Here is a 17,787-nt window from a genome sequence, read left to right on the forward strand (position 1 = left end):
TAAATTCTGAAGAGAGACTGCAGGTTACCTGTTGAGCCTCCGGAAAAGGAGGTACTGAGGCAAAAATATTTAAAAACAATAAAAACCAAACTACATAAAAATCTCACACATCATCATCATCATATTTAACCCCTCTAAGTCTGGCGTAACTTTACTTGCATAAATGCAACAGTATTACTCTGGTATTTACTTATTAAAATATTCCTATTTTCATGATACTGCAAGTATATCCCAGATTTCAGAGAGTATGTCACGTTTAGGTTGTTTTCAGTTAATCAGACGGAAAACAATTAAAACACTGGAGGATGGGATAGAGGAGTTTTCCTAGAAAGTGTTATTTTTTTTATTTGTTTATATATTTTATGTTTCTTTTATAAAGAACAGGTTATACCAAACCCTGACATACCAAAAGGCAGTGTCATGAAGTCCCAATATTTTTAAGAATTCCTTCAACTTCCTCTCCTTTTCTGCCACAATATGAATTGCCAAATAATACCCAAACGGTGAGAATGCAATCACTAGGTAAATTAAAATGATCGCACGAGGAAAATTATCTATTTCCACCACCGCAGCCTCTCCCATGACCGTTGCTCTCGTCAATTCAAGTTGTTCCCAAACCGATTGATTGGTCTTCAGCTGAAAGGAAGAGAAGGAAGAGTTATTTTTGCATCGCTCCCGATTTTACAGCCCCATCCCACCCAGCGGCAGTGACCCCGGCTCAGCGCCCACGTGCCAGCGCGTCGCACCGCGCTCAGCCCCCTCTCCAGCCCCGCTGACCGGGAGAGAGCTGGAGCCCCCGACACCTTACTGTCCCCAAAGCCCAGTCCAAAAGCACAGAAACTGGAGAATCTCCGAAGAGCTGGAGACGAAATGAACCATTTTGCAATTCCCATCACGTAAAAAGATGAGACTCGCTCTCGGCACGAGCAGCCAGACAGGAGAGAAATAAGGAAAAGGGCATTGCTGATAAATACCGACAATAAAATGGTAAGGCAAATTCTGCAGCCCCGTTTGGTACAGCATCTTAAATAGTATTTCGGGGTGAGCACCGTCAAGTCTTCGCGTTTTGACGACTGCTGTGATGTATGGTGCAGGCTCGTTTGGACACAAATGAAGACAAATGTCCGCATTATTCAACCGGACAAGAACACTTCTGTACAAAATATGGCAAAACACGTATGAAAAATTCTGCCTGCTCGTCGGATTCAAGATAATTTTTGATATGGCGCTTTACGCAATTGATGGACAACACCACAAAACCACTCAGAGCCAAGGCAGCCCAGGGATTTCAATCTCCTTGGTCTTGCTACGTTATTTGTTCAGAGTTACCTGTATAATCGCAGCATCGATGCAGGCTTGCAGAGCCGTAAATCCCGAGCTCCAGTACGTTACCGATTCACATCCTTTCCGCAGGTTGGAGCAACTGGCTGCAGAATAAAGCAAGGCATTTTAAAATGCAAAAAGCCGGAGTTAACAGCTGTCCTATCCCCATCGTAAAGATGGTGCAGCTGGAGGTGACCCCTTATAAATGGTGGAAACAACTTCCAAACCCCAGTACACGCAACACCAGGCCAAAGAAGAAAAAGAGGGTCTGATTTTTCGGTTTACCCCCTTACAGATACATATAAGAGCGTGCACGTTTACCTCTCGACTCCATATAAATGGAAGACATAGCGACCGAATCGGGAAACCTCAGCTGGTAGGACATGGCATCGTTGAATACTACACCCACAAAGTTTGAGGGTTTAAAAGCACTAGCCTCTTGCAGCTCCTCTTCGCTTAAATACTCCTCTGTGATGATGCCTGCAAGGTAGAAGAAATTATCATGTTGATTTAGGTATCAGCACAGCAGGAAGAAAAACTGCGCGGCACTCTTTTAAAGAAGTGTCATGCTAATAATTAATGATTTATTTGGTTTTGGATATATACAGGGTTGTATTTTTGTCCTAGTAAAGGAAGTCTTTTCCTGAACAGAAACCTGCAGGAGTGTCGCTCAGTAGCGGGGTGGGTAATTCAAATTTATCCCCAAGCCTTCCCCTTTTTCCCCCATTTTTGTTGCTGCTCCAAGAGCTTCTGTGCCCCAGTCCTCTGCCGGCTACCCGAGAGTTTATTCTCCAGCACCAGTGCTTTTCAAGAAGGGCAGATTAAATCAGTGCAGAGGGCTGAATATATGAAAACATGGTATTTTGCCACTGACTTCAGCAGAGGACAGGAGGAAGATGGGCTGCAAAGGTGGAAAGCGGAACCGTTTGCTCAAGGCAGCTGAGGGCACCCGTAAGGAAAATGCAGATGTCGGGCCGGGCTGCTTCTCCGCGGTACCTTTGAAGCATGCATACAAGGAAGAGAATCAAAGATACCAAACTAAAAATACATCAGAGTGGTTTTGGAGAGATAAGTTCCCACTAGATGTGTCAGCTGTGCAGGCAAAGCACTTTAAAAAAAAAAAAAAAAAAAAAGAAAAAAAAGAAAAATTGCTTTCAAAAGGTGGTACAGTGTTAATGGGAATCATCGTTTAAAAAAAAAAATTAAAATGTTGTTTAGATAGTAACAACGGGATAGAAAATGCGACCCAATATATCTGCAGGACAGCATCATCTCCTGAATTTGCCCCAGGATGCGACGGGACAAGTATTCATTAGCCCCAGAGCTGTTCAGGGGCTTTTTGTACTTTGCATTTGAGTCCTCCGCAAACCTTTCCTGCAGCCACATAACACTTGTTGGCTGCAACAGGAGAACGTGAACCACTTGGAGATGGCAGTGCCGCAACATTTGCCAACCAAGCAAAAAAAACCCCACCTTCCCGCCTGTTCCCTATCTGCGATGGAAAAGAAACGCTATTTTTCTATCAGCAGCAGCAACAGTGAGCTCCCTCTTCAAACACAAGCCACGGCATGAGATAGACTGAGAAAACTAAAGTGCTTAGGTTCTGAATACCGTCTTCGAAGTTATCAAAAGCCACTTTCTTCATGATTTCTCGCGCCATTCGGGTCGGCGGCGTGTATCCGATGACAAAATCCACCAGCATGGAGGTATCCAGAGTGCCGAGGTTGGTGTTGGCGACCTCGCTGTATTTCCTGTGCGGATGCATCATGCTCATCAGAATTAGCCAAAACAAGAAAAAGAGTGGGAAAAGGACCTCCTGTACAAAGAAAGAAAGAAATACGAAAACTTCAAAGAGCAGTCATAGAAACAAGAATTTCCCAAAGTTCACCTTAGTTACACAAAGCTTAAAGGAGGGACTGGGAGTTGAAGTACTTGACTCTAAAGTTCCCTGCACGTTTTCAACGCAACAGTAATTTTAATGCCAAATCCTTCTCTGGAGCTGAAGCGGGATTTTAATCCAACACATTGGTAGCCAAAGAAGCCATTTTAAGGTACAAAGGGATAATTCTACATGCTTTAAATATCAGCAAACTTAGGCTATTTGGAAAGCAGCAAAACACAAGCCGTTAAACAAACCGTGCAACAAGCCTAGCCAAGCATTGTACTGTCTCTTCTTCACCTCAAAATTCACCTTGAAGTATCACACACATCACCTATGCACAGGGCTAGACTGTTAGAAACACTAAAAATCTTCTGGAAAGGTCTAATCCTGCCATACTGCACAGTTATGGGTGCAAATGTTTTTAAAAGTGCACTAAGATTGCAATATTAAGTCAAAGGTATTTTCTGGATAATGCCTTACACATTAGGATATATTTTCAATCAAAGGATCACAAAACACCTTCTGAAAAAGCCTATTTCAACCCAAAATTCAAGCAGACCTTGAAGCTGCAGAAATATTACAATAAACCTGAGCATTGCCTCTGACTCCAGAGCCACTTCAATGCAGAATAACCGCAGACACGAAGGCAGCGGTAAACAAGCGCTCCACTTACCTGAACGCTGCTTTTTTTAGTCCTACGCTTAATAAGACAGTTCTTGAATAAGAGAGCTCTGGTTTGTCTCCATACTCCTGCTTCTCTTGGAGTAGCTGGTGCCATTTTTCAAGACTAGTTGGTTTAAGAAAAAAAACCAACAAACCCCAAAACTATATTAAAATAATTTAAAAAGGAAAAGCAGGCGGTTACAGCATTCAGTATCTCATATTTTTGTATTTTCATATAAATCTTTCATTTGCAATTTTTCACATTTTAAATGCCTTCCAATATACATGCTAGATGCCCGTTACAAGAAGAAACTGGTAGCACTCATTTGCAATGAGAAAGCTGGGCAAAAGGCCTCCCTCTCCATGGGATGCCATCTGCGCAATCCTCCACCCAAAGGCAGGATCAGCTCTGTGCAAGCTCACAAGACTCGAGCTAAGCTGGGCTTATTTTCACTTTGCTACATGTAAATTACAAACCAAAGTATTTCTCTCAGAGCACAATCCCAGTGTCCACCACGTGAGCTCAGGGCAGCCAGCCAGACCCACGCATCCGAAAACAAGAGCCATCTCACCCCAGGCAAACTGCTCAATTTACCGTGAGCAACCCTTTTTCATTCTGGAGCAGATCCAACACCACTTTTCCTTTTCATTATTTTTTACCTTTTCATTAGGCCAGCAGCACAGCACAGTAGTGCTGAAGATAATCTTTTAGGGAAAAAAAAAAAAATTAAAATAAAATTGAAAATGCTCTTCCAGGAGACAGCATCCCGTTCCACCAGGACGTACCTGGTGAGGTTGGTGAACCAGCAGGTTTCTATCTCCAGTTTTGCCACCGCCTTGCTGTCTGAGGCTTGGAGTCACAGGTCAATCTACATCTCTCTCAGGTTTCTCACCTGTGAAGTTGAAATATAATCGTGAGCTGCTCAGCAGAGAGAGCACGAGAACGAGCGCAGGCCTGCACACCATCACCCCTTCCAGCTCCCCGACCGCTCCAGCCGAAAGTCCCACCTGCAACAACACCCACGTGCCACAGGTGAACAACTGAGTCGTTTCTCGACGTTTCAGCCAAAACACGGTGCACATTTTAAGAATTTATCCATATTCCAGGTTTTACAGCTCCCGACACTCATTCAAAAAGCGGACTGGTGGTTTTGGTGACTGCACATTCAGAGCAGCTCTGTGGCAGGACCTGGTTTCTCCAGTATCTGTTAGACAACACATGGCTCAAGCTTCCTTCCCCAGCTGTATTTTAATATGGAAATCTATTTTTGGAGTACAGACATTGTCTAACTAAAGAAACACATGAGGTTGCTCAGACGTCGGCACCGCTGCTAAGAGCTGAGCTTGAAGAACCTCAAATACACAAACTGCTCATAGACAGACCGCTCTATCAGCGCCTGCATTTCTCTGAGCGTAGGAGGGAAGAGAGGAGGGGAAAGGCGTCCATGAGCAACGGAACCCACTGCTCACGGCTGCCTTTGGGGGGTGTCGGGGTCCCCCATGGGGCAGTGACCCCCAGCAGGCACACGCAGCACGAGGACCTGCGGGAGACGCAGCTGCACATCACTGAAAGCGAAGCCTTGGGAAGGGATCCCACCTAGAGCCTGGAATGCTCCTGATAAAATCCCATTGAACCTACTCCAAAAATAAAACAAAATTGTTTCCTTTGATTTAAAAAAAAAAAAACAAAAAAAACCAAAAAACCAAAACGAACAAACCACAAAATGCTTAAACATCGACCTATGCTAATAACTAACTCTTGCAGGAAAAATGCATACGACTCCTGCGGATATTTTCAAGCAAGAAATGCTTCAAAACGACAGCAGAGTGTTTTAAAAATAATCAAGAGCAGCAGCTATTGCTTACAAGTCGCAAAAAATAACGTGCTTTCCCCCTCTGCTCACAGCATGCCCTGTTCAGTGCCTGGACTTCCACGGTTTGCTTTCAGGAGCAGATTTCAAGAGCACTTACAAGAGGAGAAGCTCCACCGAGGTCCTCGCCGAATCCTACGCGGCCGCATTAAAGCGGCAACCCCTTCCCTCAGTCACGCTCCTCTATTTTATTGAAATCCAGAAAATTGGCAAAGCTGATTTAATCAGATTCAATCACTAATGCCAGTTACTGTTTCCTTAATTATTTTCTATCCAGTTATAAAAAAACCCAAAACACAGTAATACTTCCACATCTTCACCGGAACACTTCCACGGTTTAATTTACATCACCTAGGTTGGAGGAAGGGTTGTTTTAAGAACGTTAATTAATTTCTTGATATTCCACCTGCCGTCTCCACATAAGTTGATGAAGCCACACAACACGTAATTAAGAATACTGAAGAAGTATCACTTGAATGGTGACAAATTGTATCTGGGCAAAAAAAAAACCCCCAGACCCTCCTAGAAACTCCAGGTGAGGAAAACGAACACAGAGGCTGAACAGAAAAAGAAGCTGCCAAAACATTTATTTGAATAATACTGGACAAAATGAAAATACTCTTAACCTGCGAAAGCCCCCCACAATTTAGCCATTTCCTTATGATCTTGTACTGACAGGAGAAGCGGCTGGAACACAACTACTTGTGGGCATCTCGATCAAAGCGATCTCACAGAAATTACTGGGTTGGTACTTTAATTCCACATCGGAGATGCTAGTGCTTCTTACGGGGGGGGGAATAACGATCAGACGATACTTGGGAAGGCTTCCCTCACTTCCCCAGACCTCAACCTGACAATGGTCTTTAAGGGTCAGTTTATGTGATTTAGTGCTGCACGTCACGTTTCTTTTTTTTAGCTTAAAAAAAAAAAAGAAAACAACGGGGGGGGGGGGGGAGCCTCAGCTAAATGTGCTGTGGCTTGAGGAAAAAACCCCAACTTATCAGTGAACACCTGCAGAAAGATAAAACAAGAAGATTATTGATCTTGCTGAAAGAAGACAATAGCCTAAATGATACTTAAGACAGCCTCTGCTGTGCTTTTCGCTGGTCTTAAATTATTTAAGCGAAATGCTTTATTTATGCATTTTTAAAAACGGGCTGGGTTTTCCTCCGTAGCTGAACCCCAAGCAAACAGACGTGTCTGGGGCTGACGAGCCCCACGAAGCCCAGCAACTGCAGAACGCGTCCCCCCGAACTCAGCGTTATTTAACCGCAGGATCCCGAAATACCACCCGAAATACCACCCGAAATACCACCCGAAATGCCCGCTCCGGCCCCGCTCCCCCGGCCAAGCCCCCGCTCCCCGGGGACTCCCGCAGGTCCCGCCCGCAGGAGCGGGGTGGGGGGACACACACGGGACACCCCTTCGCGCTCCCAGTCCTCCCTTTTTCCCCCCTTCGAACGTCGGTTCCTCACCATTTTTCTCCCAGCCACGAAACCTTAATGAACGCATCAATAAATAACGCGAAGCAGTCACTCCACAGTAACGACGCGCAGCGACAGGTACGGCAAAACTCCTCCTCTTCCTCTGCTCTCTTCCCCTTCCGCACACCTCGGGGACGGACGGACGGACGTTGGTTTCCCCCGGTGCCGCAGCCGCTCCCCACCCCCGGTCTCCGCCTCCACCCGCAGCCGAGGGCGGCCCGGAGAGGCCCCGCTCCGCTCCGCTCCGCTGCGGCGGGGGACGCAGCGCTCCCCGCCCGGCGCAGGGCGAGGGGCCGGGCCGGGGCGGAGCGGAGCGGGGCTGCCCACCGCCCCCGGCCGCCCATCCCCGCGGTACCCGGGCCGAGCCGCATCGCCGCCCCCGGGGACCCCCCTCCCCCGCCTCCCAGCACGGCCTCGCTGGGGAGCAGCGGCGGAAAAGGGGTGGAAATACAGCCCGGGGCCCCGGAGATTGATGGTTGGGTGGGAGCCGCCTCGATACATCCAGTGCTGCCGTTCCTGCCTGCATCCAGAAGGTCGCCGGTATTTTGTTGCGTTACCCAAAAGATAATTAAAGTGTTGAAAATGCTGCCTCGAATACAAACGCTGAATTCCCGTCGTTTACGCGTGTTGGTTCCCTACCTCAACAGCCTGACGGTGGGTGATGTTCCCCAGGGAGTGCTCTCGTCACCCTCCGGACAGGCCCTTCGCCTTAGTCCGTGACCGGCCTTTTGCTGACAAGTGGGATGTGATCAAAAACACTGAGATCTTAATGATCCTGTTCCCAGCACTGCGAGCGCAATCGGACGTGCTTGTTTTTCTAAATGCCTCCTGCAAGTTGCTGGGAAAGGCTGAGCTGAAAATGAAACCCAGAGGTGTCGCTGAGCATCTGGAGTCCTGCAGCAGAGATGCTGCGTGCGTGCTCAGCAACAAACTCCACAGCTCCTTGTGCTCCACCGAGGACTGACTGCTCGGCTTCCTGCAGAGGAGCCCAGCAGTTTGATGGAGCGGTATGTGAAATTCCTCGTCTGCGCTGGTTTTGTGCACCTGAGGAGCTGCACCAACATCGTGCACGCCTGTGCTGAAGCGCGGCTCTGTAACGACAGTACGGACTCAACATTTTTACTTGGAAAACTGAGATCAGGAGACCGTGTCCTCATCCAGAAAGAAGAAAAAGGTCTCAAAGCACAGTATTAAGTGGAAAGCACGGTTTACACGAATAGGTATCGCAGCCATGCAGAAGCCTCTGCATTCACACCTTCACCTGCAGCGCTGATTGGAAATACCCAGGATTCAAGCCCCTGGTCCCGGGGCCCTCGTTAGGCATGGGCACCCTTTGCCGCAGCCCCAGAGCAGCAGAAATCCCGTGGGCTGGCACGGCGAGGTTTTGGGGAGCAGGTTTTGGGGAGCAGGTTTTGGGGGGAGGCTGCTTCCACCAGGTGTCCCCCAGGAGCAGCGCGGCCCAGCAGCACCGGGTCCAGGCTTCTTTCACATACAGAAAATGATCAAATCCCACCCAATCTTTATGCTAGCACTTCCTTTAGGAATAAAAAAAAAAAAGCCGTCAGAAAGGCTTGCTTTAACTGGAAACTTTCTTTTTTTCACCAGTTTCCACCTTAACAAAGAGCATTAGACAAAAGTACCCTAATTAAATAATGCCATTTAGTTTTGCCTAATGAATACTGAGTAAATGGAATGGCATAACTTGAGCTTCAATTAAAAAAACCCCAAAACTTCTTATCTTCATCCATCTAGCATTAAATAGAATAGAAGCCTGCCCGGGGCTGAATTTTTCTGGTCACTTTGATGTTTGTTGTGGTCTCTGTTTATACCTGAAGAGCTTTAACTACTCATATTCACGTTCCACCTGCCAAGTTTTGAACTCCTTGCAGTTTAGAGTATTTTCGCACAACAACCCCTCCTTAATAGGTTCACACCTCTGCTCACCTCAAGCCCTGTCCTTCCAGGGAAGAGCTCAGAGCTTGGGGCCTGCAGCAACAACCCACCCTAGCACAGTTCACAGCCAGGAAGAGCGAACGGTCTGCACGAAGCATGGGAGCGCTTTCACGCGGGGGTCCTCCAAAACACTGGGCTATGTCGCATGGGGAGATAACATCACCTAAAACACAGCGTACTGTCAGACGGGCCAGACACCCACGGTACCGGGTGCTGCTGCAGCGGGAGAGCCGCCGAGCGCACGCGCGGCAGCATCAGTGCGAGAGTCAAAACCAACCCGCACGACGGGGAGCGAGCCTCCAGAGAGCAATTATCACCTAAAGTACCGCGATGCTTTTCATCTTCAAAGCACATTAAAACCATTACCTAATTAATTTTTACAACAGCCCTGTATGCTCAGGTGCCTTAAACATAATCTCCGTTTATAGATACAAAAAGCCAAGGGTGATGTAATTTATTCAAGGCCAAAAGGAGTCGGCATCTGAGGTGGGGATGAGTACTGCTTATTGCAAACAGCGGGCGCCAGAAACCTCTCCAACTTACACTTCTGAGCAAAAAACTTGAAAGACAAAATAAAGCAATTTCATCTCTTTAACTGGAATAAAGATCTAAGCAACTACACCCAGGTAGTGGCACCAAATGCACCAAAGCTGCGTGAACGGTCGCACAAAGGTTTGGTAGGTCCAGATGATCCCATTTTCTTTATGGAAACTGGTTTCTACTTATAATGGTGAGGCTTCCACGTCTGCAGCGGGGCTCTCTCCATCAGCATCAAAGCCAGCAATGAACAAACTTGGCACCTGGCAAAACAACTCCGCACAGGGAGCAGGCTACAACCTTTACACGTTTATTTGAAAGTTTGGGATGTTTCTTCCCGCTGCTCAGGAGTTCAGCGTAAACCTGCTGTAGCTGAAAGAGTTGTTGCTTAAACTAAATTACGTGAGTTTGATGACAAAAGGTAAAATAACAAAGCATTCAGGAAAAGTAAGTCTGAGTTGAAACTCTCTTAAAACCAGGGGGAATTAATGACGGGGTGGTTGGGGTTCAGCGGGGTGATGTGACAGTCCCAGTCCCCCAAACCCCGAGCGGCTGCTGGCGATACGGGCTGGGGGCTTTCACACCAGGCGGCAGAAGTTGTCCTTCAGCCCTAGGGCAGCCCCACCATCGCGTCGTTGCACCCGGGGTTAGTCTGTCCTTGGTTTCCAGGTACCCAACGGCCACGGAGATGACGCTAGCGCCAGGGCTGTCCTGGCTCCTCAGCTCCTCCTTTGCACGCTGCTTCTGCTCCGCGTGTGCAACTAAGCAGAGCTTGAATTTGGAATACAGAATTCAAAACTTTAAAGAAATCTTGAACATTTGAACTCCGTATTTTGCTAGTGCTTACGCTAGTAAGTCTCCAGTTTGTTTTCTGTACCCAAATGACTGACAGCTCATGCCGAAGCAGTGGGGATTTTTTCCAGTTCTCATCACTTCGGGCTGATGGACTCTCTGCTTTGCTCCGGGAGCTTGGAAGCCACAGCAGCACATGCAGAATGGCACTTCTTCCCTGTCAGACTGTGGACGGCCATTTCTTCCGCTTTCTTTTTGAAGGATCTCCTTACAGAAATATTTCTTTGAAAAAGAAAGTTGTGTGCAGGCGCTCACCTAAGGAATTCAGTGAACAGGATATGGAAACGGCAGTTTATGCACTAATCTATCGTGTTTCAGAAAGGAAACATGAAGTAACTGAATTTCCTTTCTTTAAGTAGGCAGTGACTCAGCCTTTAATGTAAAAAGAAAAAAAAAAGTGAGCATTAAAATCACAAAAGACCATTTCCAAATTCTTTGGTAGCATCCCTGCTCATCCTGCCGGTGAAAGGACTGCGCAAAACCTGGACATGGAACAGAGCAAGAGGGAGATGCCTACATCAGAGCAGGCTCCATTTCTTGCAATCAAATACGGCAGGTTCTGCTCATCCTTTCTTGTGCTGTGTTGAGAGGGGAGAGCAAGTTCAGAATCGAGATAACAAAGAAATGGCCAGAGCTGGAACATTATTCTTGAATTTCAGTTTGGTGGATGTGGTCCTTCTGTCCCCTACGGCTTTTATGTCGCAGCTGGAAAGAGTGCGGCTGCTCTGATTGCTTTTCACGTTCAGCAGAGAGTTTGCAAAAAGCCCAGGAATGCTGAAATGATTTTGTCCAGGGATGCAGAAGCTTCAGGTAAGCAGCTGCTGTTTCACTGTTTCTCTTTCTATCGAAGCTTTGCAGAGCCCTTTGAGAACCAGAGGCCCGCCACATAAATCGCTCAGATTCAAATACAGATAAAACCAAATTATTTTACATTTTCCTTTGGATTTACCATCTGCTTATTAACTGACTCGAGTCCCACTCCTGGCCCATTTCTTGTTACTGTTTAGATCCATTTTTCTCACGCAAACAGCTGGCCCGGGCACTGGCTGTGCCTCTTCTCTGCTGCAGATGCTCTCCTGCCCTCGGGCACGTCGCTGTCGCAGGGGAGACGGAGCGACCACAACCTAAGGGCTACTTACGCCGGGAGTCCTTGGCACTCTCTTCCTTCTGCACCTAAGAGTACCTTCACTTTCCAGAAAGCAGAAATAAAAAAAGAAACAGGATTTATACCGTCAATCATAGATGTTTTCGTCACGCAGTCAGAGGGCACGGACGTTCTCACCCGACACAGGGCTCCTCCTGCATCCAAACCAGCGGCTGCAAGTCCTCCGAGGTCGCGATTCTCTTGAAGCTGAGCACAGCGGCAGGTTTTCTGCCTCGTGCCAGCAGCCTGCCTTCTCGCTGCTGAGGGTCTGCATTGAAGAACTGCTCTTTTCTTTCTTCGAGGGATCATTATTAGAGACTGTGCCGGGCAGAACCAAATTACAAGTGAAAAAACGAGTTCCCCATTGTGTCCCGCTTCTATTTGGAGATAGCGCTTCCCGAGTGCCCAGCACTTCAGCAGAGCACAGGCGGGGAGAACAAAACCACAGTAACGCGCTCGTGCCTTTTTTCATTACGGTGAGTTTTGTTCGGCCGCGAGGCAGCACGCGGCACGGTCCGTCATTAGGAGCATCGGGGTGCCCGGCGTAGCCCAAACCACGCGGGAACCGCTGCTGCTTCCCAGGTCGCTTCACCTGCTGTGGTTTCATCCGGATCAAAACAAAATAAAGCTTTTAAAAAACCAGGTTCTTCGGAATTTTTTAGGTTTAATTAATCAGACAAGTTGCCACCAACAGTTAAAATCATTCTCAGAAATCAGGTAGCTTTGTCTGTAAGCAATTATTCCACCCTCCAGAGCAGAGGCAGCGGCTTATAAGAAGACAGAACAGGCTTGAAAGAGGAGATATATCATTTCCAGTAAATGTGGAGTATGTTTGCATCAATAAACCTGTATATAGCTGATGCATTTGCATCATCTACCAGTAGCCCAGATTCTCTACCAAGGAAACCCTTTGACAGTAATTCAGAGCACCTAATTTAGAGGCCTGTCTCTTTCTGTGAGCTGGAAGGAGACTAAAATAAACTGTGCAAAACCCAACTTCCTTCAGCATTAACTGCTCAAAGTCTGCAGCTGCACCCAGCAGAGAAGGGTGCTCTGCCACTGCCAAAGCCACAAGCTCTTTGCCACCAAAAACTTCCCCGATATTCAATAGCAGGGCATGATTACCAAGCACAGACCAACACCAATAGCAATTTATACCCGCGTAGAAAGAAAAGGGGTTAAAACAGCTGTTGAGGACGGCAGCGTTTTGCACCTCTATAAATGGTTGTGCAAAATGCAAGTTCTCATAGCATGCACAGGCACAAATTTTACTCTGCGCCCTTATCCGCTTTCTGTAACAACATTCAGACTGGCTCAAAATAAAATTTCATAAAAGAAATTTCAATCTTGGCCTAAGACTTAGCACAGAGAGTTTCAGCCCAGAACAGACTTTTACGGGAAAGTAGAAACCTCCGAAAAACCCCAAGTTTTCTAACTGAAGCATCAAGACACACTTAACAACAGCAGTGCCAGAGGTACAAGGATAATATATACATTGTACGCAATGCGTATAGAATACTGTAATTACAGCCACGTCAGTACAAACATATATTCATTCTGGCCATGAATGATACCTTGTGTTGCTAGAAAAAAGAACCAAAATGCCTATTTTAAACCAGCACAGTTCGGAGGGGGTAAACGTGCCCCACTGCTGATGGGGACGTAGCAGAAAACAGGTATTTTCCATCAGCGCTGCCGTCGTGCGCGGCAGCATCCCCCCATCCAGCGGCTGTGAAGCACTTGCCCACCACCAGCTGTGCTCCCTTCCCCGTCAGTTTTGCTGTACGGATTATGAAATGTAATTTGCCGTTTTAAAAAAGCGCCGCACTGGCTGACTTTGTATTACAGCATACTCTAGATATACATGTCATTTAAAGAAAATTATGCTTCCTGCTGCCGGCCCAATAAAAATATCCCTTCAGACAGAGGCTGCTACCTGTCCTTATTTAGCACTGCTTTTCTCAGAATCTCACTTTTGGAGCTGCTCAACCTCATTCAACCGTGTTTGAGAACATTTTTGCAGTGGATTCCTCCTCCTCCTTCCTCTCCCTGGCTGCCGGTAAGGCGTCAGCTTCTAGCCCTGAATATTTGGGCTTCTCCTCGCCTTGCACCCTGCGTACGGGGAGTTTCCAGGTGGTCTCCTACCAAACCCCAGGCTGGCCGGGACACCGTGTAGCATTGCATCCATACCCAGAAAATCATCGGGTGCCCACATCCGAGGCAGGGCTCTGCCGACAGAGCTGCCGTGCAGAGGCGAAGCCCCCCGCAAAGCGACACCGGGCTCTCCTTCGCCTTCAGCGCCTGTCCAAGCCTCCCCGATGCCGACGTTTACACCGAGCCATCCAAATTTGTATCATGTTAAACAGGAGCGCAAAAGACTACCGCAGGCTTTTGACAAACTCTTCAGATGTATTCACAAAGAAAACCGGCTCCAGTAATTAACTCCAGATCATATTACTCTGGGAGCTACATAAATATAATAAAGGTTTAATGAACCGCCTCGACAGAAACACTCACGTGGTGGTGGTTGTACGCACCGAGTGATAGAGACCATCCCTGCACCGGAGAGGTTACGGGCAGCTCCGGTCTGGCAGCGAGGAGCCTGCCTGCGGGAAGCCCTCGGATCCCCCCCCGACGCTCAGCCCCCGCGCGGGACCTGGGACCCCGCTGCAGCCACGCTCCCGGAGCCAGCCCCCGAGCAAGGGCATCGGCAGACACGGGTCTGCATGCGGGGGGGAATCCAGAGCACCGAGACATTTATGGTTGAACCCTTAATGGTGGTGTTGAATGAGCCGGCACCTCATTTTGCTGAAAAAAAAAAAAAAAAAAAAAAATATCCGCGGAATGAAGGAGTCGGGGAAAAACAGCGAGGAACAAAGTCCAAAGTACAGAGCAATGCCACAAGGTGAAAAAAAAGCCCTAAATGCCTACGTAAGGCAGGGAGCGAGGGACGCGGCGCAGGCGACTCGCAGGGACTGCCACCCGCCGGGCCGAAGGTTGTGCCTACCCCTGCACCAGCCAACGGCAACCCCGCCGCTGTCACCCAGCGGAGCCGCGGGGCTGGTGGCTCCTGCTCCTGGCTCCTTGCGGTCCTGGCTCCTTGCGGTCCTGCCCGGGAAGGAGGGAGACTCACTCCCCAGACAGAGGCTAGCTGGCTGGCGTTTCTTTAAAGCAGCTTAAAGGCGCCCTGATTTTAAAGGAACCTTGAAGGGGTCATTGGATGATCTTCAAGGTCTTTTCCAACCTACATGATGCAATCATTCTATGATTTAAAATGCTCTCTCGGCTCTCGGTGCAGTGGGTGCGGTGCTTTACTCAGCCTTATGAAAAGGCTCGGATATTGGTGGATGGGCAGAATTTAGAAGAGTTGGAATTTGCTTTACTGCTCCTGTCCTCAGGATGAAGCCACCTGCACTGCTGGGCATTCAAACGATGCCTGGCGAGCAACCTGCAAATCTGACCACCACGGAGACTAAAGGGGGTGGATGTGACCCCAAAAGATACTTAATCATCCCACTCTCCCCGGCAGAGCCGAGCAGTCGCGAGGCTGCGAGCACGGAGCCTGCGGCACGGCGTCAGGCTGGGGACGTACCCGGGGGAAGGACCCAGAGCCAGCGCTGCAAATCCAGCAAAGCACAAAAGGTCTGGGGCTGGAGACTGAACTAAGTGCTCACAACGTGCCTGAAGGATGCATTTTCGTCCATTACTTCACCAAAGTAAACAGAGAACCTATTATATCCATATATATATATGCATGGAGTACAGATAGGAGGAAATCCAAACAGTAAAAAAGCAAGCAATATTTGTAGCATCAAAACCCACACCAGCAGCCAGAGAAAAAGCAGCCCCAACGCTTAGCTCTGCGTCCACCGTGCCACCCCGACGTGTGACAGAGGGACGGGACTTCCGATGGGGGCTTTCTGCATGCAGGGCATGGCTCGAGCATGGACATCTCTGTACAGCAACACAGCAAAAAGGTGACCACATAAAATGTAGCCGGTAAAATTTCAGGCTTTTTTACAAGAGACGAAAACATCACCAAGAGCATGACTGCAAGTCTCAGAAGGAGGGACACGCAATATAAGATATGCCATACAAAACCACCTTCTCCTCCAGCCCCTAAGTAAATGATTTCCAGAGGTATGGGGCTGCTTTAGTTCATCTGCACATTAGCCCAATTTTTTTTTTTTTAATTAAAGAAAATCCTGTCTGGCTCTTACATGTCGTGGCTCTCCACCTCCATCTCTGTCCCTCTTCTTCAGGTTAACAGACACTAGCATGGCCCTCGCCCCTCCTGAAGAGCGTGCCAACCCGTTATTATTATCTACCCGGGTTTACAGCTCTAAGGCCTTATTATTACTCAGGTTACTAAGTCGTAAGAAGGTTTTGCTTATTGGCCTCTGCCACTTTTATGAGCTGTATGTACTTCTTGGGTCATTTTAGTCTCTCTGAATTCCCCAGCTACCTGGCTAAAGCCACAAAGAGAGACTTTGCCAACTATCCCACCCTGCGTGCACCGGGGCAGCACAGTTTGTTTAACTTCTGCCAACTGCAACGTCCTCCTGGGCTTTTCATCCACCTACTCGAGATCCGAGGTGGAAACACGCGCTACGAACCAACGGCTGCACGAGAAAACGCTTGAGGAGAAGGAGACGGAGGAAATTCAGACAAAAGGTAAAAATGTGGCTGAACTCTCAGGGACTGTGTTTGGCTTTAAACGCTCGCAGCCTGCAATTCCCTTTAAAGCGGGGAACAAAGGAATGCAGGATATCGCTCGGCACCATTCAGGCCGGTGAAGAGCAGATGGTCTCTGCTCCCGTAAGCGGCTCGTGCTCAGGACAGCTCATTGTTTCTCACCTCCTCTCTCGTCAAGCCGTATTCTCCTCCTCAGCATCTGCACCCAGTGTTTGCGTTGGCTTTTCTTCAAGCTCCTTCCCCAGACGTCCCCTCGGGAGCATCCCTTTTTCCAGCTGGTCCCTCTTGCCTTGGAGAACTTCCTACGGTTTCTTTTCTGTAGGAAAGAGCCCTTCCTTGTCTGCCTGCCCCGTAGCAGGCAGAGCCCTTAGTGTGCTTAGTCCTACTAGTTTTCATTTTCAGCTTGGTAGCGTGAGCCCAGCGCTCCCCGGGAGCATCAGGGAAATGGCTGGCATTTGCCTGCCCACATGCAATCACCTCTGCTCCTCTGTGGGGGCTGACCGCTACCTCAGCTAAAAAACGATCGGAAATTTCACGGGATACTGTCCAAGGGATGGCATCACACTTGAAAATATCATTGCCTTGCCTGTTGTCTCTAAAAGCCATCGTTACACTCTCTCACAGGACAGACCAAGCCAAACCCTCGCTCCACTTGCCCCACGATATCCTTCCTTCTCCACAGCTCCCATTCCCAGGAAGGGAGGCGACGGCTGGAAGCAGCATAAACCAACAAAAACACGAACCAGAACCAAAGGAAACTGAAATAGCCACTGGGTCCTTCTGCAGAGGTCCTGCTGGAGCCCACCCCATCTCCTGCTCCATGGAAGTTGGCCGACCAAGCCCCTCTGCTCCGCTCGACTTCATTTGCAAAGTGTATTGGTTTTGGAAGAGCCCGCTTCCCAGGCACCGTGACTTCTGTCTGTCCCTGCACAGGGTTGGCATCCAAAACACACAACAGCTTCAGAGCAATAGCTATGGCACCTTCACGCTCCGGGACACACTGGGAAAAACGTGATTTTGAGCCCAGAAACCTGGTCTTAGTGTTCAAGGATGTACGCAGAGGTACCAAGGTGGTTTTGACACCAGTTTTGCTTCTGTTTCACACCATCTATGCTTATAACTCTTATAAACCACACATGACCGGCATCTGAATTTTCAAAACAATTCTTAGTGAAGGGATATGAACCAAGGGAAAACATATCCCTCCCCACCAAGATGTAAGAAATTGAAATATATAAAGAAACTCTGACAATGCTCATGCAAGAGTGAAGCAGGATGACTTCGAGAAGCTGCACCCCTCCAGCTCGCCGTTGTTTGTGGACAGAGCGCTGGGATTAATTTTTGGCCTCTAGATTATCCACAAGCGATCGTTTGCGCAAACAC

At 48.2% G+C, this 17,787-nt stretch overlaps 1 protein-coding gene across 5 annotated transcripts in view; it reads right to left on the reverse strand.

Moving 5' to 3' along the window:
* ABCA5 (ATP binding cassette subfamily A member 5) overlaps positions 1-3,997 on the reverse strand; it is a 30,709-nt gene extending 26,712 nt beyond the window's left edge. For all 5 annotated transcript variants that reach the window (XR_012778100.1, XR_012778099.1, XR_012778101.1 and 2 more), the window contains exons 1-5: positions 3,879-3,997; positions 2,935-3,139; positions 1,645-1,803; positions 1,330-1,427; positions 407-636 (exon numbers count right to left, since the gene is read on the reverse strand). Coding sequence is in view for 1 of the 5 variants with exons in the window: in XM_075518603.1 (XP_075374718.1) it covers positions 407-636; positions 1,330-1,427; positions 1,645-1,803; positions 2,935-3,139; positions 3,879-3,983 (797 nt within the window). In the remaining 4 variants the exon portion in view is untranslated. The remainder of the gene's footprint in view (positions 1-406; positions 637-1,329; positions 1,428-1,644; positions 1,804-2,934; positions 3,140-3,878) is intronic.
* Between the last annotated feature and the right edge of the window lie 13,790 nt (positions 3,998-17,787).

This window comes from Mycteria americana, chromosome 16, assembly GCF_035582795.1.
Source record: "Mycteria americana isolate JAX WOST 10 ecotype Jacksonville Zoo and Gardens chromosome 16, USCA_MyAme_1.0, whole genome shotgun sequence".
NCBI lineage: Eukaryota > Metazoa > Chordata > Aves > Ciconiiformes > Ciconiidae > Mycteria > Mycteria americana.